The sequence below is a fragment of the Xenopus tropicalis genome, chromosome 6 (genome assembly GCF_000004195.4).
Source record: "Xenopus tropicalis strain Nigerian chromosome 6, UCB_Xtro_10.0, whole genome shotgun sequence".
Lineage (NCBI taxonomy): Eukaryota > Metazoa > Chordata > Amphibia > Anura > Pipidae > Xenopus > Xenopus tropicalis.
In genome coordinates this window covers 16,027,598-16,053,420 of record NC_030682.2, presented here as the reverse complement: position 1 = coordinate 16,053,420, position 25,823 = coordinate 16,027,598, and the positions used below count along the sequence as shown (strand labels likewise).

General features: G+C 43.3%; 1 protein-coding gene across 3 annotated transcripts in view; it reads right to left on the bottom strand.

Moving 5' to 3' along the window:
• Positions 1-25,823, bottom strand: part of dpp6 (dipeptidyl-peptidase 6) — an 834,825-nt gene that overhangs the window by 94,507 nt on the left and 714,495 nt on the right. For all 3 annotated transcript variants that reach the window (XM_031903179.1, NM_001102992.1, XM_012964203.3), the window contains 2 exon segments: positions 16,349-16,423; positions 11,700-11,752 (listed from right to left, as the gene is read on the bottom strand). In XM_031903179.1, the coding sequence (XP_031759039.1) occupies positions 11,700-11,752; positions 16,349-16,423 (128 nt within the window).

Here is a 25,823-nt window from a genome sequence, read left to right as displayed (position 1 = left end):
TGTCCAGGGCCCACCGGGGCAGCCACCTCAGGGGCACCTCAGCCCAGTCTTGACCTCCTCTGAGCCCAGTGATGATGACGAAGCCACCCCCCTCTGTGTGTAAGCGCTGCCAGCCTTCCTCCATGCTGTTGCATCAACTTGGGGTGGAGGGAGTGCCTGAAGTTCTAGGCAGGTTTCAGGCCTGGGTTGGCGGGGCCCACAAGGGCAGGGGCCCTGTGATCTGATAAACTTTACTTACTGCTGCGCTGCAAGTTGGAGTGATATCAGCTCCCCGACACCTGTACTGCTAAAAATGCTCCCATGCTCCACCTAGTGGTAAATATGAAACTAGCACTCAATAGTAAAAATCCAAGTCTGATCGTGACTTTTCTGGTTACCTTGAGTAGGAAATAAAATAGCTTATCTAAACCCAGCTCTAATGTGTAGTGCAGGCTCCTTCTGAAAGCTCAGACTCAGGCACAATGCACGGAGATGGCTGCCTCCGACCGGGATTCAGTAGAAGAAAATTGTCAGGTGAGAGAAAGAAGGTTGGGCTGAAGTTAGGAAACACATTAGCCCTTCCTCCTCTATAAAATGGGTTTCTCTTCACCCTTAATTAGAAGCCAGTGAATTGGGCCGCAGCTGCTCAGCAGACTTCCCATCAAGTAAACCAGAAAGGGAAAATGAATGATGAAAGCAAGAGCTGAGATAGTGTAGTCAATTCTGACAGGCACGGCAAACACAAACCAGACATGGGCGTTACTCCTTGTTAGGGAAACTTTAACACAAACGCTATCTCTTTAGCGGAAAGCCAATCATATTACTGTATATCATTACATTATTTTATAATATGATTAAATCCAGCAATGTGCAGGTTTGTTTTCCCTAGATAATTTTTGGTAAAAAAAAAAAGGGAAAAGCAAACAAAAATGACTACAGGTTTCTATATTTACGGATAGAAGGGTGTGGGTACAAATGACAAATTTGGGCACAGTCAGAGTTGCTGTACTGTACGTCTCTATGCCCAGCCAATTGAACTGTATAGTACAGCCTTTTGCAGGAATGTTCCAGGGCAGAAACTAGGGGTAGGCAGAAGGCACATGCCAAGGGTACAATGATGTTGGTGGGGGGCTGCTCACCACCCCTTTTACATTTGCTCCCATTGGCCTAAGGGCTAATATTTCAATTCCTGGCTTGGAGGCAGGTTTTGGACACAATTCTAGGCTAAACCTCCTGCAATCTGGAATATCCCAATGGAACAAACAAAAAGCCTATCCCCAGGAACCTTTTTCACTTTGTGTGGCTCCCCAAAACCTTTTACACCGGAGTGCTGCTCATGACACATTTGGGGACCCCCTGTCCTATTGATGTAACGTTCAGAAGCACAATGTACATGGGGCATTAGTCAGATTATTTAATGTATCCCCTAAATGGCAACACTTGCACAGAGGGTTTACTGCACCCCAACACAGACCTTCTTATTTTAATGTCTTCCCATGGGTTTCTATCTACAAATTGAACCACCATGTCCTTATGTACTCTACATCAGTTTCCATGGAACTCACACAGCATAATAACAGTAAATACTCTGTGGATCTAAAGCACATTCTGTACATACGGTACTATACTCATTTCCCAGAAATGAAGATCAAAATCCAAACTGCCGGTTGGATTCTACTGCGTTGTTTTTCTTTCTTTCATTCTGCAAATTACATTAATCAATGTTTCCTAAAAACTTTAATAAAGTTAATTATTATCATAAGCAAACAAAGAAACACAATGTCAGTGGCCAAGAGCAGGGTAACAGCACATCCAGGAGAGAATTCTAAACAATGCTGTTCCGACTGCCGAACACAGAATTGCCCTGTGATGCACTTGCCCTTTGAGTGGAGTCGGTTTCGTTCCAGACCTGCCATGTAAAAGCTGGGATCGGCTCGGCACAATGCAAACACTCTATACCTGCACTCCTTTCTCTGACAGTGAATATACAGTACATGGCTTTCATAATGAGAGCGAGGAGCGATAATACTCCTGGGTTCCGCTAATGTCTGATGAGCTGATGAGCAGGCACAATGACCAAATTCCATCTAGGGCCAAAGAAGCCCATGGATAGATCTTAAAGGGGAGGTTCACCTTAAGTTAACGTTTACTATGTTTATTAGTAACATATGTTATATATGTACTACTCCTAGCAACTTTGCAATTGGTCTTCATATATATATTGTTTTTTTTTAGTTTTTGAATTATTTTCTATTGTCATCTGCCTCGTTCCATCTTTCAAATGGGGGTCACTGACTCCAGCAGTCAAATAACTATTGCTCTGTGGGCAATGATTTAATTTCTATTGTTACTTTTTGCAACTTATCCTTCTATTCCGGTGATCCCCAACCAGTGACTCAGGGGCAACATGTTGCTCCCCAACCCCTTGGATGTTGCCCCCAGTGGCCTCAAAGCAGGAGATTATTTCTGAATTCCTGGCTTGGGGGCAAGTTTTAGTTGCATAAAAACCCAAAGTACTGCCAAACAGAACCTTCTATAGGCTGCCAGTCCACATAGGGGCTACCAAATAGCCAATTAGCTGAATAGCCTGTTCTATTCAGTCCCTTTCCTATTAACATTCCCTTACCTCATTCAACCCACTGCCTGGTTGCTAGAGTAAATAAGACCCTAGAGCCACTAGCTCCCCAGTACAGCTTGGGCAGCTACCCAGTAGAAAGTGGAACAGATGGGCGGGACTAGTAGTGTTTTGGGGGAAATTTAGATTATTATATATTGACATACATAATTTTAGCATATTATTGCTGGAGCTATCTGTATAGCTTTTCAGTCAGTCTGTATTATTTGTTCTCTATGGTTTTTGATTATTAGCCTTATTCTATCTCTTCCCAACCCTCAGCTGGAAATGCAGTTTGGTTGATGGGGGGCGTCAGTGACCCCCAGCAACCATTGTTATTCTTCATTATTGCTTATTTTTCCTATATTCTGATTATCAAACTGCTTCCTGGTTACTAAGGTAATTAATGGCTACCAACCAGATAACCGAAGCTGAAAGCTGCAGAACAATAACAACACAAAACATTCAAAACTACAAATAACAAACAGTGAAGACCAATTGCAAAGGGTACAGTTTAATCACACTGCATTAATCAGATGAAGTATCCCAGTACAGGCTGCCAGTGGGTCTTAATTAAGGGAATTAACCCTTGAAATATAGCCTGTTTATTGGATAGGACTCTGCTCCAATCAGAAAGATCTTCTTTTCCTTTACACAAACTAAACAACTAAAAACCTACATTCCACAACAAATTGATCCCCCGAGAGTCTGTTTCCTTAAGGTCGGCTTTGTTTTGCCCGGCTGATAATGGCAGCACGATGCAGTGGCCCGGCTCAACCTAATGAAAAGCTTTTAAGAGCTTTCAGTAAGATTTAGGGAATATTAACTATTAAAACATTAATTGGAGGCTGCTAAATAATTGAGCGCAGAGCAGCACGCTGGCTCTTCCCTATCATAATGAAAGGAGAAAGAAAACACTTTATCATCAATATAAATTGGAAAGCAGCAGCTCATTATTCCGGCAGTAGGTGAACATCTGTTTGCGTCCTGCAGCGACTGGCCTATTTTTCAGCCAATTACCGCATAAGACATTTCGGGGCCGATAATAAAGAAGCTCAGTAATGATTTGTTATGTATCATGTAACGCGTGTTGGGCGCGGGGTACTATAGGCAAGGCATTTAAACCACAACGGGATAGAGAAGGCGCGGTTAAAAGGGATAATTCTATATAAATGTTCCTCAGGTAGGCAGGGGTCCATACTGACAACTTCATGTAAAGGGGAACTGTCATATCTTGTTTAGTTATTTTTATTATTCTGAAATCAAACAAGAATATTTGCTGGTTTCAATATGTTTATAAAGGGGTCTGGTAATAATATACATCTCCCAGGAGGAGCCTCTGCAACCAAAGGGCATGAATTATTGTCTTCAGGTGGCTGAGTTTGCCCAGATTTACTCTCTGGAAGGTGGTCATGCACGAGGGCTGATACCATGGAGGGTTGGTCAGTGTTCTAGATGAACAAACAGAACATTGGAAGGTGGTCATGCACGAGGGCTGATACCATGGAGGGTTGGTCAGTGTTCTAGATGAACAAACAGAACAATGGAAGGTGGTCATGCACGAGGGCTGATACCATGGAGGGTTGTTCAGTGTTCTAGATGAACAAACAGAACAATGGAAGGTGGTCATGCACGAGGGCTGATACCATGGAGGGTTGGTCAGTGTTCTAGATGAACAAACAGAACAATGGAAGGTGGTCATGCATGAGGGTTGATTCCATGGAGGGTTGGTCAGTGTTCTAGATGAACAAATAGAACATTGGAAGGTGGTCATGCATGAGGGCTGATACCATGGAGGGGGGTCAGAGTCCTAGTTGAACAAACAGAACATTGGAAGGTGGTCATACACGAGGGCTGATACCATGGAGGGTTGGTCAGTGTTCTAGTTAAACAAACAGAACATTGGACGAGGGCTAACCACTCTGGAGGTCAGGGGTTGGTTTAGACTATCCACAAGGGCTGATGCCATGGAAGGTAGTCCATTGTTCTAGTTGAACAAGCAGAATATTGGAAGGTGGTCATGCAAGAGGGTTAATATCATGGAGGGTTGGTCAGTGTTCCAGTTGAACAAACAGGGCAATGGAAGATGGTCATGCACAAGAACTGATACTGTGGACTGATACTATGAAAAGAACAATGGAAGGTGGTTATGCACAAAGGCTCATAGGGGCTAATTCACTAAAAGTCGTTAAAACGAGCGCTATTTATAGCATGCGTTAAAAATGTTATTGCTTCTTATTTTTTGTGTTTTTTTGCACATGCGATATGCGTCTTAACGAAATGACTCTGATGAATCGGTACTTATTGATCACATGCTTTTTAATGCAAAAAAGCATGTGATAAGCGATATCAACCTTTAGTGAATCGGCCCCATAGTGTATGTAGCACAGTCTCTAGTTAGGAGATTCTCAGTATTAAAAAAATCAGCAGCTTTTCTACAAATTTTAAATAGATCTTTTGCCAAATTTTGTCACTGTCTATTAAAAGATTATAAATAAAAAAAATCATTCTATTAGGTGTAAAATAAAGTTAGAAACCTTTAGATTTTTAAACACTAGGTGGCGTGTGTGCGCAATTTATATACAGATGCAAATGAATCCTTTATATTGTAAACAGTATTTTCCCTCTGTGGTTCCTATTCCTCATTATATCTGCAATACCTGGATATTTTACAGAATTCTCATTATCTTCTGATGTACAGGAAATAATGAACCCCCTCCTGTAAATGATAAGGATATTAGAAGTCACTGGGGGGTTCTGTGCCCATATAAAGGCACAAGGCTGCAGGCTGAGTTATACAGGGAACTCTGAGTATCACTCATGTATTATATGGGGATAATGTACCCCCTACTGTAAATGATAAGGATATTAGCAGTCACTGAGGGGTTCTGTGCCCATATAAAGGCACAAGGCTGCAGGCTGAGTTATACAGGGAACTCTGAATATCACTCATGTATTATAAGGGATAATGTACCCCCTACTGTAAATGATAAGGATATTAGCAGTCACTGAGGGGTTCTGTGCCCATAGAAAGGCACAAGGCACAAGGCTGAGTTATACAGGGAACTCTGAGTATCACTCATGTATTATAAGGGATAATGTACCCCCTACTGTAAATGATAAGGATATTAGCAGTCACTGAGGGGTTCTGTGCCCATATAAAGGCACAAGGCTGCAGGCTGAGTTATACAGGGAACTCTGAGTATCACTCATGTATTATAAGGGATAATGTACCCCCTACTGTAAATGCTAAGGATATTAGCAGTCACTGAGGGGTTCTGTGCCCATATAAAGGCACAAGGCTGCAGGCTGAGTTATACAGGGAACTCTGAGTATCACTCATGTATTATAAGGGATAATGTACCCCCTACAGTAAATGATAAGGATATTAGAAGTCACTGAGGGGTTCTGTGCCCATATAAAGGCACAAGGCTGCAGGCTGAGTTATACAGGGAACTCTGAGTATCACTCATGTATTATAAGGGATAATGTACCCCCTACTGTAAATGATAAGGATATTAGCAGTCACTGAGGGGTTCTGTGCCCATATAAAGGCACAAGGCTGCAGGCTGAGTTATACAGGGAACTCTGAGTATCACTCATGTATTATAAGGGATAATGTACCCCCTACTGTAAATGATAAGGATATTAGAATTCACTGAGTATACAGTAAGATATCCTGTGTATGTGATCATTTTAATTGCAATATGGAGTATAAGTATACAGTATATAGAAGCTAATTCCAAATGATTTCCATTGCATTTATAATATTTATTCCCCTTGTACTATTTGTAAAAAATGTACCCAGTGGAAATCTTACAACCGGCAAACATATGAGTCCGCGCTGAGAGTCACCCACTGGGCAAGAGGAAAGGCAACAAGCGATTGCTTAACACAAAAGCAGCAACACAACGTGTGCGATAAACAACTCGTTGGCTTTTTATCTCCAGCGTGAAGCAGGACTCATAAATATTCTGCATTTTATACTATTTTTGTTTGCCGGCCCATTCAGTTTTTACCTTAAAACCATTCCTTGAGAAAAAGAAAAAAGAGAATATGTAAGCAGATTGGGCAGGTTATTGATTTAGGAAAGTGCTGGTTTCTTCCAGAAAAGTGAATGTTATTTTTCTAAACATTTTTAAACAAAGTTCGCTACTCTATTATTGACGTTACTCGCTGAGCTTGGTTGGCTTTACAGCCAGCACCCGTGGCTGGGCCGATACTAGGGACTGACTTGGCCGGTCCTGACCAACTTGGTAGCCTATGTATGTGGACAAAGAAATGACCTGTCTGACTGGTGAAAATAAGCCTGATAGCTATTGGAAAGGTTTGAAAATCTTGTAGAACATGGACCATATCTGTCTCTTTCCTGATGGGTCTCCATGGGCCCTATTATGATCCACTAGTTGGAACAGGGCTCAAACACCACTAGCCTAATTTGTCCTAGCATGTGGGGGTAAAAACCCTCTTGTTTGGTGACCTTGCTTGATGGGCAGGTCTTTTAGTGTACTACCAGGCAAGCAACTGCAGCTATTGGCACAGCCCACTATGTAGGGTTGTCACCTTTTACTGTCAATAATACCAGCATTCGGATTGGGGCAAGTCTTAATGTAATATTGAGGCAGGGCTATGAAGTAAGGGGCAGGGAAATGTAGATGGAGCCAGGAAATGGGTGGGAAAATGGGCAGGATTATAGGCAGAGCAGAGGATTACATAGTTACATAGTTACATAGGGTTGAAAAAAGACCAGAGTCCATCAAGTTCCACCCTTCCAAGTAAACCCAGCACCCACACCCTATACTTACCAATCTATACACTCACATACATAAACTATATATACAACCAGTAATACTAACTGTAGGTATTAGTATCACAATAGCCTTGGATATTCTGCTTGTTTAAGAACTCATCCAGGCCCCTCTTATAGGCATTAACAGAATCTGCCATTACCCCATCACTAGGAAGGGCATTCCCCAACCTCACTGCCCTCCCCGTGAGGAACCACCTACGCTGCTTCAAATGGAAGCTCCGTTCCTCTAATCTAAAGGGGTGACCTCTGGTGCGCTGATCGTTTTTATGGGAAAAAAGAACACCCCCCATCTGCCTATAATCCCCTCTAATGTACTTGTACAGAGTAATCATGTCCCCTCACAAGCGCCTCTTTTCCAGAGAAAACAACCCCAACCTCGACAGTCTAACCTCATAGTTTAACCCTTCCATCCCCTTTACCAGTTTAGTTGCAGTCTCTGCACTCTCTCCAGCTCATTAATATCCTTCTTAAGGACTGGAGCCCAAAACTGCCCCCCATACTCAAGGTGAGGCCTTACCAGGGACCTATAAAGGGGCAAAATTATGTTCTCATCCCTTGAGTCAATGCCCTTTTTTATACAAGACACTTTATTTGCTTTAGTAGCCACAGAATGACACTGCCTGGAATTAGACAACTTGTTATCTACAAAAAACCCCAGATCCTTCTCCATTAAGGATCCCCCCAACAAACAAAAGAGGGTGACCCGTGGCTATAAAGGCAGTGGAAAGGGACAGGGAAAGGCATTACCGACAAGTACATTGCCAATAAATTTGTAATACTGGTGGTGGCTATAGCTGGTGATTTACCATATAGGCCGGTCAAATACCAGCCAGGTGGCAACCCTACCACTAGGGGGACCCTATAATTACAGGTTCTGAAAGTAATCCCAGGGTTGAGTGAGTGTGTGCCCTTTCACATCATTCATCAGAGTGGTCTGTAGGGACAGATTGGGTCCAAGTTGTTAAGAAGCATCTTTGGGTACAGTGGCCTTTCAAAATAGTGTCAATACGCTCAATTTGGCATCAGTTGTCTGAAACCTACTAGACTGATTAAATGAACAATGGAAGAATACAATATTAGTATTTTGCATACAATTTGTCCATTCACAAGATACACAGTGGGTCTAGGAACAAGTACAAGGGAACAAGGTGACAATCTCTCCTCAACGCTGAGTAATGTCTGGAATCAGAAGGACAAGCTCTGATTGTGAGTGACATTAGAACATCCAGTCTGTTGCCTAACCTACAATTTCAATCAAGATTTATCAGTTCCTGGGTAAATACAGTTACTGTACTGAAAAAAAGAATTCCCAGATAAATCCAAATGACACCATAAACAAGAAATACCGGTCTGATACATGAGAGCTCTTTTTTGTAACAAAGCAAATCAGACCTAATATGCATCTGGGTACTCAAAATGTCTGTTTTATGGCAGAGATTCCGGACATAGACTCAGGAATGGAACTGTAACACCTATAGCTGTGCCAGCTCCACTTTTTTAGATCTATTTGCCCATATATTTTAGTTTTTTTGGAACACATTCATTGTGAAACACATGCATTATAACATTATTACACTGGGAAATATATTTATCAGGTAAGGAGAAGCTGTGCCTGACCAAACCTAGGAACTCTAAGAGTATAACCTTAAGACTCTTCCATGAAATTCCCATGGTCGTGCAATCCAAAGCCGATTGGATTGGGTTCAGTGACCCAGGAGTTGCACCATTCATGTTGGGCCATTTTATGGCTTTTTGGAAAGAATTAAGGAAGATCAGACGTTAGAAACGTGAGAGTAAATGCTTCCTCAAGGCTTCTTTCGTTCCTAGGTATAGCCATGGGTATAGTGTCCCCAAACACATATTTTCCTACCATAATGTAGTGCCTTTTAGCAACCCTGAACAATGCTATCCCCTATCTGCCACAGATACTGTAGCAATGGAAGTTTGCAGGATGGCCTTTAGAGTCATACAACTTTGCCCATGACCTAATTATAACGTATGACTATAATAATTTTATATAAGCAGATCGCTAAGGACCTGGTTATCTGCCTTTGTTATGTTGTGTTTTTAGGTAGGCATGGCTTGTTCAGGTGTTGTCCATTTGGCCACAGGTGCTCAGTTTGCCTATAAAATCCCTAGCTCTGCCCATTATAGCTCAAGCTTCCTTGCTCCAAGGTGCTCAGAATATTGTTGTTGTTTCCTGCTTCCCTGGTCTTGACCCCTGGGTTTCCTGGTTTTGACCCTGACTTGTTCCTGACTTTGAGTTTGTCTCACGTTTCCATGGTTGCTATCTGGTTCTGACCCAGCCAACTCTGTCCTTACCAGCTCCTTCCCTGCAGTATTTGTTTGGCTCCCCCTGTGGGAGTCTCTGGGTTCTTGTGGCAGCACCCACATAGCTGAGGACTAGGCCCAAGGCCATAGGTGGATGTTATGAGCAAAAGAACACGCCGACACAGGAATCCAGATACTCCTCAGGGGTTTGGGTTTGCCCTACATGATACTTGGGCACAAAATCACAAGAAACAACATTTTTATAGCGTAAATACATTGATGTAGAGCAAAATCTATTTTGGCTTCCACTGTGGCTACAAGGTATTACATTTTCACTTAAAGGGTCGGACTGGGATGTGTGAGGCCCACCAGGCTCTGCCTTGATTACAAGATATAATGAATCCTTATTGGAGGCAAAACAATCCTGTTGGGTTTATTTAATATTTAAATGATTTTTCAGATTTGGAGAGCTAAATTATGGAAAGATCCCATATCCAGATAACCCAGGTCCCAAGCATTCTGGATAACAGGTGCCATACCTGTAGATGTGGTAGAATAGAGATATGTCCAAGAAATTAACCATGACATGGGTTTTCGACTTGTAGAGATGTTTATAGACGACATCAAGAATAATTAAGGCTAATTATACCCTGCCTATTGCTTCAGATACCATGCACTAATTAGATTTGATTGGAGAGTCCTGTGACAACACAGATGTCAAACCCACAGCAGCTGCTTGGCTACTTCTCCCATCATGCCCTGAGGCAGCCAACAGCTGGCAATGCATCCTGGGAGCTGTAGTTTAGCAGGTGGATGGCCCAAAGCAGGATTTGGAGAATATGAACACTTGGGTCTTGAGCTGTGAAAAGCATACAATGTGCCCAATGGCTGTTCCTTTACCTGAAGTGGAACTACATCCCCCTGAGACTGGCAGTAGATGCTGAAAGTTGCAGTACAACTGTAGCAGGTTGTTTGTAAGTTCAAACCTATTTCAATTGGTATTGTAACTCATGGCATCTTCTAGTGACCCATTACTTTACTTCTTTGCTGAGCAAAATGCGGCCGCCAGTAGTTGGGCAAACGCGATGGAGGGCAATGTAAGCACAATCCACTTACACTGGCCCAAGGCCATGGGAGTCCTGTGCTGACTCAATGGGATTTCACAGGCTTTCCAACTGATCTCTGACTGAGCCCAAAGATATTAATTGGGGAACAACAGCAGCAATCCTTTTCTTATACACATAGACCAATAAGCTTCTGATTAGCATTGTCAATACAGCTTCTTCAGGGAATTAAATAGGACATCAATGGCAGAACTAACAGTGGTCCAGCAGGTGTACTGGGGGTACCAGACATTTTTAGGGACCATCTATTTATAAAAAAATAGAAATACAAAATGCTTTTACAGCAATTTTTATGTGGTAAGTGCCCACAACGATCATGTCCTAGGGCCCTCCATTGTGGCCAACCCTTGAGGTTACCCTTTAAAGGCCAGTGGGACCATGTTTTAAAATCACTTTCACATACGTTGCTGTCAATATCACTTTACCTGGCCCCCATACCCACATATTTGGGCTGTCCAACACTCCGGCTGTAGCCGTAATGTCAGACTTGGTGGCTGAGAAAAGACAAAATTGGCTAAAGCACCAGGTCAACGGTATCCTCAACCTATCAGATTTCAGCAAGTGCCCCAAGCCCAATGGCACGGCTGTGGCGGCCAGTAAAGGGAACACTATTGGAGAAAGAAAGAGAGGGGTTGGGTGAGGACAGGAGATTGGAATTATCAAACAACACAAAGGGAATGGCCTTCAAGCGACTGCCTGGTTGGTAGGGTAACAACCACATGGTTTCAGTTCTAGATTGGATAGGCACAGGATAACAGGTTAAATAATAAAAAAAAGAACAGGTAATAAAGAATATAGACCATTTGAAAACTGCCTTAGAATAGCACTTTCTGTCATATAACTATTACATTGGTTTACCCATAAACACTGATATAGTATAGGGTGTAGCAGTAATTCTTACCCTGTAATGAGGTTGCACAGGACATAGTGCGCAGTAAAAGAGCGTCGGTAGACCTGCGGGCAGAAAGGAAGAAGAACAATAGGATTAGGTACCTGAGAGCGTTGGAGGTTGGAAACACAAGCAACACCTGGTGGGTTCATTGGCAGATGGCTGGCATCTCAGCGCCACGTAACCCCATGAACACAAACCGGATCTGACACTGACTTTTCATCCTGAAGCTGTAGGTGCCAGTACGTGGGTGTTATTCTGTAATTGGCAGGATTGGCAGGGGGAGAAACAACAGCGAGAGAGAGAAGCTGTGGGCACATCATGGAGAAATAAAGCATCATTTCCCTCAGACTGAGAGCAGAGACAATACACAGAGAGCAGAGACAATATACACAGGTGCTGATGTTCTCTTCTCCTCCAGTGTAAGTCATTATGTGCCAAGTATAACGGTGTGTGCTGTTCCCACTCCCACTGCCAGGCTGCACAGGCACTAACATCCCTCCGCTATATCCTTTATCCTATATATAGGGGGCTGGAGTACACAAACATGCACTCAAACTGGGACCCATTTTTAATACAATTGGTACTTTACTGTAACAAAGCATACAAATAATATACACACAGAAATTGGCACATTGTGTGGGCACAGGGTCGGACTGGGCCGCCGGGACACCGGGAAAAATCCCAGTGGGCCCAGACCCTTGCTGACGCTCCCCCGGCCGACCGTTCCTCCCCTGATGCGTTAAATTTACGGGTGGGGGACCCTGCAGGGGGTAGGGGGGGTTAGGGGACATGGCCGGTGGGGGCACCTGCAGGGCCCCTGGGGCGGGAGCCACCGTGGGCCCTGCACCACCCAGTCTGACCCTGTGTGGGCAAAGGGGTGACTGTTTTTCCCACTGTGCTATTCACTCAGCGCTGTAACTGGAGAATGGGGGCACAGGCAGCACACTCCCTGGTTTGGGGGGGGTATCTTATTAACTCATTGGTTGAAAGTTGGGCTGTCCCCTACTATACTCATGGACAGGGCTGCAACTCAAGTGGCAGCCCTAAGGTGCCTATATAATCAATAAATTTTAATTCTCCCAGGTGAGGTCCCCTAAATATAATGAAGAGTTAGGAAGGCTTAGTGGGTTATGTAATGAAAGGCACTAAGTTCGCCCAGGAGCAGTAACCCATAGCAACCAATCAGCAGGTAGAATTTACTACCTTTAATGATATTGAATCATTGCGAGTCCTACCTGAAGGCATGGGCTTTGATGCTCATGTGTCCAAAGCTTCCACCAGGTGAGACCCAACATGTCTTGGCCTGGGGACAAGCCCAGAGTACTATGACACCCATCCAGGGTGCACAAATCAAACACAAAAAAGGTGCTGAAGTGTGTTGGTGCAATTTACTGATCACCTGTTTAAAAGTAAATATCTTATTGGTTGCTTTGGGTTGCCTTTTATTACCTATTGGGGTAAGACTCTGCTGCCTAAGGCATTGGGATGGGGCAGGCAATATATGATTGACAGCTGGGATTTTCTAATGCCTTTATAATGAGTACGGATGTGTTAATAATAAATGAATTTGGGTTAAAAAAATAAAACATATGGTGGCCCATAAATCTCCATCTACAGGTGTGTGTGTGAGTGAGTAGCCTAAATGGATACAAATAATAATAATGCATCTTTCTCTGGCCTCGGTGAGTGATGAGCCATCCCATGACACGCGCCAGCTCCCATACTGCGCATATCGTATCCCGCAGATGTACCAACGCCAGGCATAGTCGAGCCTGAAATCTCGCAGGCAGGGAAATTGACAGATTTCAGGAGCAGGGGGGTTCCATTATGCCACCCATTACTGCAGGAGTCAGGCCTCGAGGCAGACAGGTTGATACACAATCAGGTTTTATGTATGGGAAGGTCGGGCAGAAATGACAGAGAGGGGGTAATGGCATTCCGCATACGGAGCAAGGGGAAGCGCAAAGCATCCTGGGAAACGCTCAGGGAAACCGAATGTGAGATCACAATGAAAGGAAATAATATACAGAAAATAAAAAGGGAATTTGTGGCTTGTTTTGCTTAACGTGTAATTTAGAGCCGAGCCGATGCCCTTGCGATACCCAAGCGCTTCGACTGACACAGTAAATAATAACATGGGGCCACTAACTGCTGAACTGCCCTCATTCATTCCGCACGGGGCCCGAGATGCCATTGCCCAGAATGACTCGCTGCGATTGTGCAGATAACGTCACAATGGGGAGCAGCGCTGTGCAATTAGTCATAGAGACAGCGCCGGGGAATTCTCTTCCCTCTCAGGCCTATACGCTGTTCTCTACCACAGCTGCTCAACGGCAGAGCAGGTACACGGGGTGATGTAGTTAAACTACAACTTAGATAGTGACAGTAAAAATAAAGGGGGGCAGCAGTTCTTTATCATGAAACAATGGCTTACTGGACAAACAGGTACAGGTATGGGACCTGTAATCCAGAATGCTCGGGACCTGGGGTTTTCCGGATAAGGGGACTTTCCATAATTCGGATCTCCTACCTTAAGTCTACTAAAAAAATTAAACAGTAATTAAACTCAATTGGATTGTTTTGGCTGCAATAAGGATTAGTTATATCTTAGTTGGGATCAAGTACAGATACTGTTTTATTATTACAGAGAAAAGGGAATCATTTAACCATTAAATAAACCCAATAGGGCTCTTCTGCCCCCAATAAGGGGTAATTATATCTTAGTTGGGATCAAGTACAGATACTGTTTTATTATTACAGAGAAAAGGGAATCATTTAACCATTAAATAAACCCAATAGGGCTGTTCTGCCCCCAATAAGGGGTAATTATATCTTAGTTGGGATCAAGTACAGGTACTGTTTTATTATTACAGAGGAAAGGGAATCATTTAACCATTAAATAAACCCAATAGGGCTGTTCTGCCCCCAATAAGGGGTAATTATATCTTAGTTGGGATCAAGTACAGGTACTGTTTTATTATTACAGAGGAAAGGGAATCATTTAACCATTAAATAAACCCAATAGGGCTGTTCTGCCCCCAATAAGGGGTAATTATATCTTAGTTGGGATCAAGTACAGGTACTTTTTTATTATTACAGAGGAAAGGGAATCATTTAACCATTAAATAAACCCAATAGGGCTGTTCTGCCCCCAATAAGGGGTAATTATATCTTAGTTGGGATCAAGTACAGGTACTGTTTTATTATTACAGAGAAAAGGGAATCATTTAACCATTAAATAAACCCAATAGGATTGTTCTGCCCCCAATAAGGGGTAATTATATCTTAGTTGGGATCAAGTACAGGTACTGTTTTATTATTACAGAGAAAAGGGAATCATTTAACCATTAAATAAACCCAATAGGGTTGTTCTGCCCCAATAAGGGGTAATTATATCTTAGTTGGGATCAAGTACAGGTACTGTTTTATTATTACAGAGAAAAATTAACCATTTTGAAATATGTGAATTATTTGATTAAAATGGAGTCTATGGGAGATGGCCTTTCCATAATTTTCTGGATAATGGGTTTCCAGATAAGGGGTCCAATACCTGTACGGGGAGGTTTACTAAAACTCAAATTTATCTTATTTTATTTATTTTTTTTAAAACCATGAATAAACTCGTTTCCACAAATGACATTTATCCACATCCCTCAGGGAAGAGTCCAGTCTGGTTTTTAAAGTTTTGAAATCAGAACTGTCCGGTTCATAACCGGGGGGGGTCACATGGAGTGGGAAAATGGGTGGAGGGGGCGGGGAAATAGTGAAAGGGTGGGGAAATTGGCAGAGTGGGCAGGAAATAGGCGGTAGACGGGCAGGTCTTGCCTTATAAGGGGTAATTAATCAGCAGAGAGGATCAGGGAATGGAGGGACTACATTGCCAGTAAACTTGTAATTCTGGTCCTACCCCTAACTGGGGGTCAAATACTGGATGGTAACCCTAACCCTGATGGAGGTGCAATTTGGCCAATCACAGACTGCCACTTCATAACCTAGCCCCCAAAAGTCGCTAATGTGCCCCCTGACATTGTCATTGTTCCACATCCCTACTTCTAGGGTTTCCACCTTTGCTGGAATATAAACCTAGACAAAGAGGAGTGTGTGATGGTGTTAGTGCCGTGATGGCGTTAGTGACGTGATGGCGTTAGTGACGTGATGTGCTCCACCCCACTTCTGGATGGCCCACTAATAAAAGTTTGTAACCCTAGTATTGCTTTTACTTGGATACTGAGGCCTACCTGCACCTTAGGCCAGAAAGAAATGAGCACAACTGGTTAACTAATAACTAGCCTTGGAGAGATCTTTCCTCCCATAGGGCATAGGTTACTGACCGGGGCAGTAGAGGGAAGTTAACCCCTGTGATGTATATATATATATATATATTTAATTAAATTCTCATTTTAATGTAACCTTAGCAACCGGCTGACATTATATTTATTTTAGATGATATGATTTTCCAATACATGGGCTTTGCTGTTCATAATGAATCACAGACATGCCAGTAAGTCCAATGGAATCCCCTAGATGGCGCTGTTAGCTGCACGTTGCATTTGGCAGGCCCACATGCGGGCAGAATATAAGTGGAAGGAGCTTTTTCCATGAATGATACATACATCTGCAGTGTCATAAAACCCCAAGCCGTCAAGCAATACACTTACCGGCACAACATCATACGCCATCAGCACATACTTCATGTCCGGAGATACCTCATATTTACTGACCTTCAGGGCCTCCTGCAATACATAAAAATAGGAGTAGTTAAATTGCATGTTTGGATTGCACTTCTCACTTCCCTTACACAAACAAAAGCTTCGGGCAAATTGGATCATTAATCATTTAGAATGTTCAGTAAACAGCAGAGCCGCCACCGGGCCCGGCCGTAATGCAGCTGTCAATATATTGCCTTTAACCTTGGCACCCTGCTTCATAAGCACGGCTTTAATTGTGTTTAATCGCCCGCACCTATAGGGGGGTTATATGTACATATCCCGCCGCTCTGGGTATACACAGGGGGGGGGGGGGCTTATGGAACCATGATGAGTATTGGCCTTGTATAAAAAAATGATTTTTCTTTTAATTTCACATTTCTATCCTGTACATGTGAGTACGCTGTTTGAAAAATTCATATTTTGTGTGATGGGGAAACCAGAGTTTGTAATTAGGTATAGGGACGGGAAAGAAATATAAGGAAGAAAGGAAAAAATAAGGAAAACAATGATGGTGAAGTCCCACACACAGTTTTTAAAGGTTGTCTGTAGTGGGTAACCACTGGGCCCGGGGCCGTAATTACCGTACTAATCCCTCCCTTCCCTATCCTCCCTGCTGATGGATTACCCTTTATAAAGCCAGACCTGACCATACTCCACCCATTTCTCCACCCACTCCACCAATTTCCCGGCCCACTCTACCCATTTCCCTGCCCACTCCACCCATTTCCCCGCCCACTCTATTTCCCCCCATGTGACGTCCTGCCTGCTCCTCTGACCCAAAACCAGACCTGCCTATACTCCGCCCATTTCCCTGCCCACTCCACCCATTTCCCCGCCCCCTCTATTTCCCCCATGTGACTCCCCTGCTTGCTACTCCAACCCAAAGCCAGACCTGCCTATACTCCGCCCATTTCCCTGCCCACTCTATTCCTCCACCCACTATATATCCCCCCATGTGACAACCCTGCCTGCTCCTCCGACCCAAAGCCAGACCTGCCTATACTCCCATTTCCCCGCCCACTCTATTTGCCCCTGTCTGCTCCTCCGACCCCAAGGCTGGTATAATAGTATTTAAAAAAGTTGGCAACCCCAGGGCCGGATTTCTGTGCATGCCGGGTCTGCAGTCCGAGTGTAAGCAACTTCATGTGCAGCTGGGTGTCATGTCACCCTGTTTGTGCCACCCTAGGCCCAGGCCTTTGCAGCATTGCCACAAATCCAGCCCCATTGAACCCTAGTTGCCAGAGTCATTAAGCCTGGGCTAATGGATTACATTTTCAGTTGCAATCTGGAAAGAGGCAGAAAAGTGAGGGAAACAAATTCAAAAATAAAACCCAGAAAATATTGAATACTGAAACTTAAATACTGTTACTTACTTACTTACAATCTCATCTATAACATACAGAAAGTTAAAATAAAGGTGAACTTCCCCTTTAAAGGCAATACAACATTGGACATTTCGGGCATTTTGATCTCCATGTTTTGTTTTGTTTTGTTTTTTTGCAGCTGGAACACGTGGGGCCGCTCTGTGACCTCACGTCACCATCTGACCCCGTCTGACATTCAGCAGGGGGAAAGGTGGCAAACCTAACCAGACCTACACATGCCCCTACATTGTGGAAGTGATGTCACTGGCAACATGCGCATGACTCCACTTCCTGTGGTGTGTGACATCACTTCCGTAGAGTGACATCTCGTGCCACAACATGCTGCGGCCCTCAGCCCTCACCCCCCTAAATCGGCAGATTTAGTTAGGGACTCTGTAGTGCAGGCTGGGGGGATTTTTACATATAGGAACTGAGGGCCACCCCCCCAAAAGCTGCCACCCTAGGCACAGGCCCTTGGATGCCCATATATATATATATATAGGAACAGGTCAAAGCAGGCACTCACGTATAATTAAGTAATAATTTGCCTGGGTGCAGTATAAAGTGATATATATATATATATATACAGTCCTGGGCAGCAGTATCCAGTTGGTATGACCAGCAGGTGGTGCTGTTGTTTAAAATTCATAATTTCTGACAACTACTCATATCTTGAAAACTAGAAAAAAAATGTTTACATGATCCTTAATGTAGTTATGCATAGGATTTTTATTCCCTATGTTTCCTTTGTACCCACTGTAATACTGTGCTGTGCAGACTGGACTGTTACACGCAAGCACAATAGCCCCCACGGAGCAGCAGTGACAGAAATGAATGAGACGCTCTCGTTACAATATATCAGCAGTGAGACCCCCTGTCAGCCAGACGCTCTCACTAAAGAGAGAGGAGATTTTATCTAAATTCTATTTACTTGTGTTTAATTTAAATTGTAAGTCGAGTCCTGTCTTAACGGCCGCGGCACATATAAGGGGGATTGATGTATGTGCTGCATTTCTGTCCCCGGCCCCCTCCGGCAGGATCTATCCCCAAAGGACCTCGGGGTGTGTAATCAACAAGCAAAGTAATGCTGGAATCTGTCATTCAGTTAGAGAGTCAGAGGTGCTGCCGTGGGGATAAACATGGAACCAATCAGTGATAGGCTTTTTCCAGCCAGCTGCAGGAAGAACAAAGACTTAAACAATATGGCTGGTTGCCATTGGTTACTGCCCATGGGCAAATTTACCCAGTGTTGATAAATGAAATGACCCCCACATTCTAATCAGCTTCCCAATATCTATTCATTCCCAATATTCAATGGTTTTAAAGTTATTTAAAATGTAATTGCTACTGAAAGCAGTATTTGTCTGGCTCTGCACTGCTGCTTCTGGTTGTTGAAACAATGTAGCAGGATCCAGGCATTTAGCATTTACACAAACATTGCTTTCAATAACGATTACATTTATGAATAAAGGAAATGTTGGCCCTCATCTGAGTACTTCATTCTCTGGGCAATTGTCTTTTCTCACTAACTTCATTTTCTGCCGATTTTGTCAGCTGAAATGTGTCCCTGCTGTTTTACCTTTCCATAACTGCCCACAGGAAGGCAAATTCCCCCCCATGCCCATGGCCAGGTATCAGTTCAGCTTCACAAATAATCCTTACCCTCATCATTTTCCCTGGATCAATTGCTTCCAACTGTTTAAAGGAGATGTCCATCTAAAGGGGGTTATGTAATAAAAGGCACTAAGTTTGCCCAGGAGCAGTAACCCATAGCAACCAATTAGTAGGTAGCATTTACCGGTCACCTGTTTCAAAGCAAACATCTTATTGGTGGCTATTACGGATGATGCAAAATAATTCGCCAAAGGCGAAATGCGAAGTTTTGCTGCAAATCTATGCCTGCTGAAAAAATTCACTCATCACTAGTTGCTATGGGTTACTGCTCCTGGGCAAACTTAGGGGCATGGTTACTAAGACCGGACATAAATATCACCATTGATATTGCCCATAGCAACCAATTAGATCTGTGCTGCTGATTTCTAACTTGTAGGTGACTGTTCATATCTAATTGCTGATTGGTTGCTATGGGCAACATCACAGGTGATATTTATCTCCAGTCTTGGTAAACATGCCCCTTAGTGTCTTTAATTACATATGGGGGCTAATGTTGATTTTTTTTATTCCTGACTACTTATGCAAGGTGAAACACTGTATCTCTCCTCCAACCAAGTGGATACTAGTAAAATCGTATCCATAGACTCTAGTGAAGAGTGGCAGCGACATAACCACAAGGGGAGCAGGGGAAGATCGGGGGAGAGGGGGCCCAGAGGGGCAGTGTGGGTGGTGCAGACTGGGTGGTGCAGGGCCCTACATTTTTTTTTTTGCTGCCGGCCCAGGAGTCATAAATTTACTTCTGAATGCATCACCTCCATGTGAGCTGAATGTAGGGTTATCACCGGTCCGGTTTTTCAAATTTGTAAATTAGTGATTGCCCCGCCCAGTGAAGTCATGGCCCCGCCTCTTCCCTGCCCCTTGACGTGACTGCCCACCCCCTGCCCGGTGAAAAAAGCCATCAGATGTGGCAATCCAAGCTGAATTACAATAAAAGTCTACCAGGATACTACATAGGTTTGATGACAGTGTGGGGGGGGGGGGGGGGGGGTTAAAGGGATAGGCCAGGTTAGTGATAATACAAATGGGTCTGTAAATGTTCTGCGGGTACCACTTTAAGTGCAAAACAGGCCTCAGTGGCGGCGTATGCCCAATGTAGGTTAAATAGGACGAAGCCTTGTATGAATGTCCATACCCACAAACAAGTGTTTCTGCTGGGAATCACAGCTACAGCCAAAGGCACAATGTTACACATATTATATTCAGCGCTCTAAAGGGCACACTGAGTGCTGAAATAATAAAAGGAGAGAGACAGAGGAATAAGGGATACTATGTAGGTTTGGGCTATCGTGCCAGTATGGATATTGAGTGCAGCATTAAACCCTGACATGAGAGTAAGATCACTGCAAATAATATATAATACATGCTTCATTAACCCCAGATATGCCAGCAAGCTCACTGTTGAAAATGGGTATTGAACACTGCTTTAAACCCAGACATATCAGAAATTTCCCAGTTGAATATGAATATTGAGCACTGTATTAAAAATAGACATTGCAGTAAGAACATTGCAGAATATCAATGAAAAGCACTGTATTCACCCATGACATGCCCAGAAAGGTTGCTAGTAAATGGATAAGGAGTACTGCATTAACCCCAGACATGGCAATAAGATCACTGCAAGAAATGGATGAGAAATGGATTAACCCCACACATGCAATTAAGATCACTGTTGAAAGTAGATCATCTTAGGTATCATTACAATGGAATGAAGTATCTACAGGAGAGCAATGCACACTGACCGCCCCAACCAAGAGCGTCATCTTGTGAAATGTACAGTAAGCAGCAGGTCAAGGGCAGTCAGTTCATGCTGGTCTCCCATGGGTCTGCTGCATTCCCTTGTGCCTTTGTGTCAGTTCTACCTCTGCAGACAACTTTGGGACCAATGACAAAGGGCACAAGGGAAGAGGAGAGGAAGAGAAGAGAAAGCCTGCCAAGCTTGTCATGTATGGGGTGAGGGGGGCCTCTAAAGCTTGGGGCCAAATGCAACTGCCTCACTCCCTTGAGATCCCCTTGACCATTGCTGACAACTGCAGCCCAAAAGTTGGCCGTACTAGATGAGATTCACAGGTCTGGTTAGGTTGCCCACATTCTTTGCTTTATTTTACACAGCAAGCTACATCAGGATGACCCATCGAGATGTAAAAAATAATTTATTAAGGGATTATAGAGTTATTCTATAGAGCAGGAAGCCTTTGTCTGTGGCTCCCCTGGTTCCTCAGAGCTACGACCCTGATGTCATCTGTGGGATTCTGTAGCTTTATAGTTCAGCAACAGCTGGACAGCTGTAGGTTGTGAATCTTTGCCATCAAAAGAAATGAATTATGGCTTGGTATAGATCACTCTGATACAGGGCCATCTGGACTGGGCCTCGGCATCCACAGGATTGCTGGCTATGAAAAATGAGGCAATGGCTTAAGGAGCAAAAGAGTATGGGTTGACTATATCAAAGTCAAGAATACTGGCAGAGAAGCCAAACAGAGATGCTTAATCTTATATTGATGGGTCTAATAGTGTTAGGTTCTGATTAACCATTGTAATATATTGGATAAGTGATGATATTGCAGTGGGGTTAATTTACATTAAAGGGGTTATAAATAGGCTTAAGATTACAAAATGGGCTAGGAAGGGAAAACTGGGGAGAATATCTTTTTAGGGTCAGGACCACCAGGCTGGACTTCGCTGACTTTCTTGCTTTTACCAAAGAGTTTTAAGGCCAGAGGAACCCATCTGGGGTTGCCTGCCCAATGGAAATGTCCTCTCCTCTTTGTCCTAGAATTCATGTGGGTAGAATGATGACAGAACATAGTATGGAATATGAGATTGCACAATGGAGCAGACTGAGGGAGGGCAGACAAGTCTTGTAAATGTGAATAAGTAAGAGCAGCAATGTCTCCATTCTCAGAAGGTTTTTACAGACATTGGAATACCTCTTCCAACTTTATTCCAAAACAAGTGGACCCTCAGGGAAGTGGCTGGTACCGCTGGTCTCACTCTTGAGCTGGCTGTTTGCACCCACGTGCATTTATGGGAAGCTCTGACAGATGGCAAGTACATTCCGACGGCTGTCCCCTAAAACAGATGGCTCCATGTTTGGCCATCTTAAAATGCAATGAAACTGGTTGCCATATTGTGATCCCTAAACATGGGCTATTTTACTTCACTGGGCACATTAGCAGCTGAGGAGTGACCCAATAAAAATTTTGCTTTCATTGTTCAACCTGCAGCTGGCTGCAAAAGCTTATCACTAATTGGTTGCTATGGGTTACTGCCCAAGTCCAATGAACCTAACCAAGATAAACTGGTGGGGACAATTACTTCAACAGCTGCCATACATCATAACACTGTAACATCAAATCTGGATATATCAGAGATGACATTTGGTACTATAATAAAATAAAATGGATATAGTTAGGCTGAGGTTATGGTTACATGCCACATAAGCCATCAGGAACCAGAGGAACTGTTCTACTGCAACTGTGTGCTCTAAGAAAAATAGACTTCCAATAATTTAATGGGGTTCCAGGACACTAAGTTTAGATGCCTACTTTTGGAGGGACCATGCATGTAGAGATAGCTGGGTATTAGGCCAAACAAACCTGATCATATCACTTCTTGTGTGTTCTCCTTCTACAACATAGTCCAAGAGGACCAAGCAATATTGTTCCAGAATCAGGCACCATCCACTAGACCAATGTTCCAAATAACGGAACTGATTTATTGGACCATGCCTACAGATGAGCAGCCTACACTGTGTCATTGATGTGGAGCACCCAACAGTTGTGGCTGTGAGTACTAGACCAATGTTCCAAATAACGGAACCGATTTATTGGACCATGCCTACAGATGAGCAGCCTACACTGAGTCATTGATGTGGAGCACCCAACAGTTGTGGCTGTGAGTACTAGACCAATGTTCCAAATAACGGAACCGATTTATTGGACCATGCCTATAGATGAGCAGCCTACACTGAGTCATGGATGTGGAGCACCCAACAGTTGTGGCTGTGAGTACTAGACCAATGTTCCAAATAACGGAACCGATTTATTGGACCATGCCTACAGATGAGCAGCCTACACTGAGTCACTTATGTGGAGCACCCAAGGCACCCAACAGTTGTGTCTGTGAGTACTAGCTGCAGTTATTATGCCTGCTTCATTTATACCCACTGATACCGGCTATTTCTATGTATTTGAGTTGTCGTTGGTTATTTTCTCGCCTACATTTCTTTCGCTTCTCTTATTTAATCCTTGTACATTACTTTGTTGCCGTTTTTGCTGACAGGAAGCTGAATTGAAATATCCTTGAGCACTCTGGTATTTTCTCAAATTGGAATGATTACATGTGAGTGGTTCTACAGCCGAGCTGGGAAGATTTTACAGGAGGATTCTGGCCATTAAAGTGCCGCTTCCGAGACGGCCTTTTTCTTTTCTCCACTTGTGCAACTATCATAATATAGGACATTCTCGGCGTAAATGGGCACAGGAGCACTAAAACAAACCCTCCGAGTGAATGAAGGAGCATTTGTAAAGGAAGGAAAGATGAAGGGCTTTCAGAACTGCTCCTTGTGTAGATCTTCAAATAGGTAAATATGATCTAAATAAAGGGTAAGAATAACAGTTCCTTCACCTTGGGATCTGCTCCATAGCAGTTAGAGGCATCAACCATATGTTACTACAAACAACCTCTAGAACACAGAACACTAGAACTTTGAGCTGCCCTATAGAGACGCGCCATACATACTCAGTGGTACGCCCATCTGCCAATGAACCGCTGGTTCCAAGTCAGCCCGGATCCCAGGCAGACAGAGAAGCATCTGGCAACGCTTCACACATCCACCCCAGAATGTTTTGTGAAAAACCATATGTCTAGCAGCACTTCACTAGATTAGCAACTGCATAAACAAGCGCTCTTTAATTATATATCATTTCCCACACAAAAATCAGGATGGTCTTAAAGATACCGGTATCCTGTATATTCAAAATTATATACACAGAGAAATTTAAGGATTTTTAAGCAAGGTGCAGTGAATTTCCGAATTTCGCCAATTTTCGTGAAACTTCCGTGAAAATTTGCTGCAGAAAAATTAGTTGCGCGGAAATTTTTTTTGGGGGGGGCACGTCAAATTGGGCACGGTAGCGTAAAAAAAGGCGGGTGACAAAAAAAATAGACGTGGGCGACAAAAAAGACATGGGCGTCAAAAAAATCACGCGACAAATGCGTTTTGCTAATTTTTCGCCTTTTCGCGACAGATTCGCTCATCACTAATTATATGTAACATTTGGGGGCACATTTATCAAAGTACAACAGGTCCGAAATACAAAAAAATCTTATTTTTTCGTACTGTGCGTATTTTCTGCAATTTGCGTAACTCCTTCGCACTTTCCTTCTATTTCTGACCGTTCGGATACAAACATTTTGTGACTTTCGGATCGCCAATACGATATTATCGTTACTAATACAAAATTATTAATAAGCATTTTCGTGATATTTGTGATCTTAAGAAATGATCGCATCTAATCCGAATTTTACCCATTTTGGGATTCAAACTTGTAATTTGATGAATCGGCCCCTAAGTGGCAGCTTACTGAACATTCGTTGCAGTACCATTTCACAAAACACGTAGACTAAATAGTGCTACATCTCCCAAAATATTCACAGAAGTCAAATATATGCCTTAATGAACACCGCCCTGGTCTCACAATTAGACATTGCGGAGATTGTGAGCAAAGCCCCTGTCCGGGGCAGGGGTGTTAGTGCTAAAAGACTTACTGGGGATAGTTAACTACCCCTATAAAGGAGATATATAGTATAAATTAAAAAAAAAACCTTGTAGGCAATTATGAATAATATACGGTGCTGGTTTCACTTTGGTCTAAAAATTAATCCTATCTGTAAGAATGGCCCCTTTATTGGAGCTCCCTATAGATCCTATCAGGCCCCTGTCTGTGAGGGGTGGGCGTGTCCTAACGGTCCCTGCCCAAAGCACAGTAGGAGGGGGACAGCCAATCACAGCCCTGGATTTTCACAAGCAAAGTCAATATTCAGTTCCCTATCAGGTCAGCCTAGCTGCTGATTGGTTCCTATCCTACAGTGCAGTGTGCTGAGTGCCGCCCCCCTGCACAGCCTGGGAAAGGAGGCAGCGGGAAGTTAAACAGATGGGCGGGGCTAGTGGGGTTTCTGGAGAAATCTTTCAATAAATCAGCCACTACTTTTTAAAGCGCATTCCTTCTGTAATTAGAAGAGTACAATTCATTGGCACAATATTGTTTTTCACACAATATGTCCCCTTTAACGTTATTGTCTACTATTAAAAATAGCTTAGATCTTAGGCTGAATATTACCCTGTGCAAAATAGTGCATTGGGCACCCCTCAACAATCTGTAAAG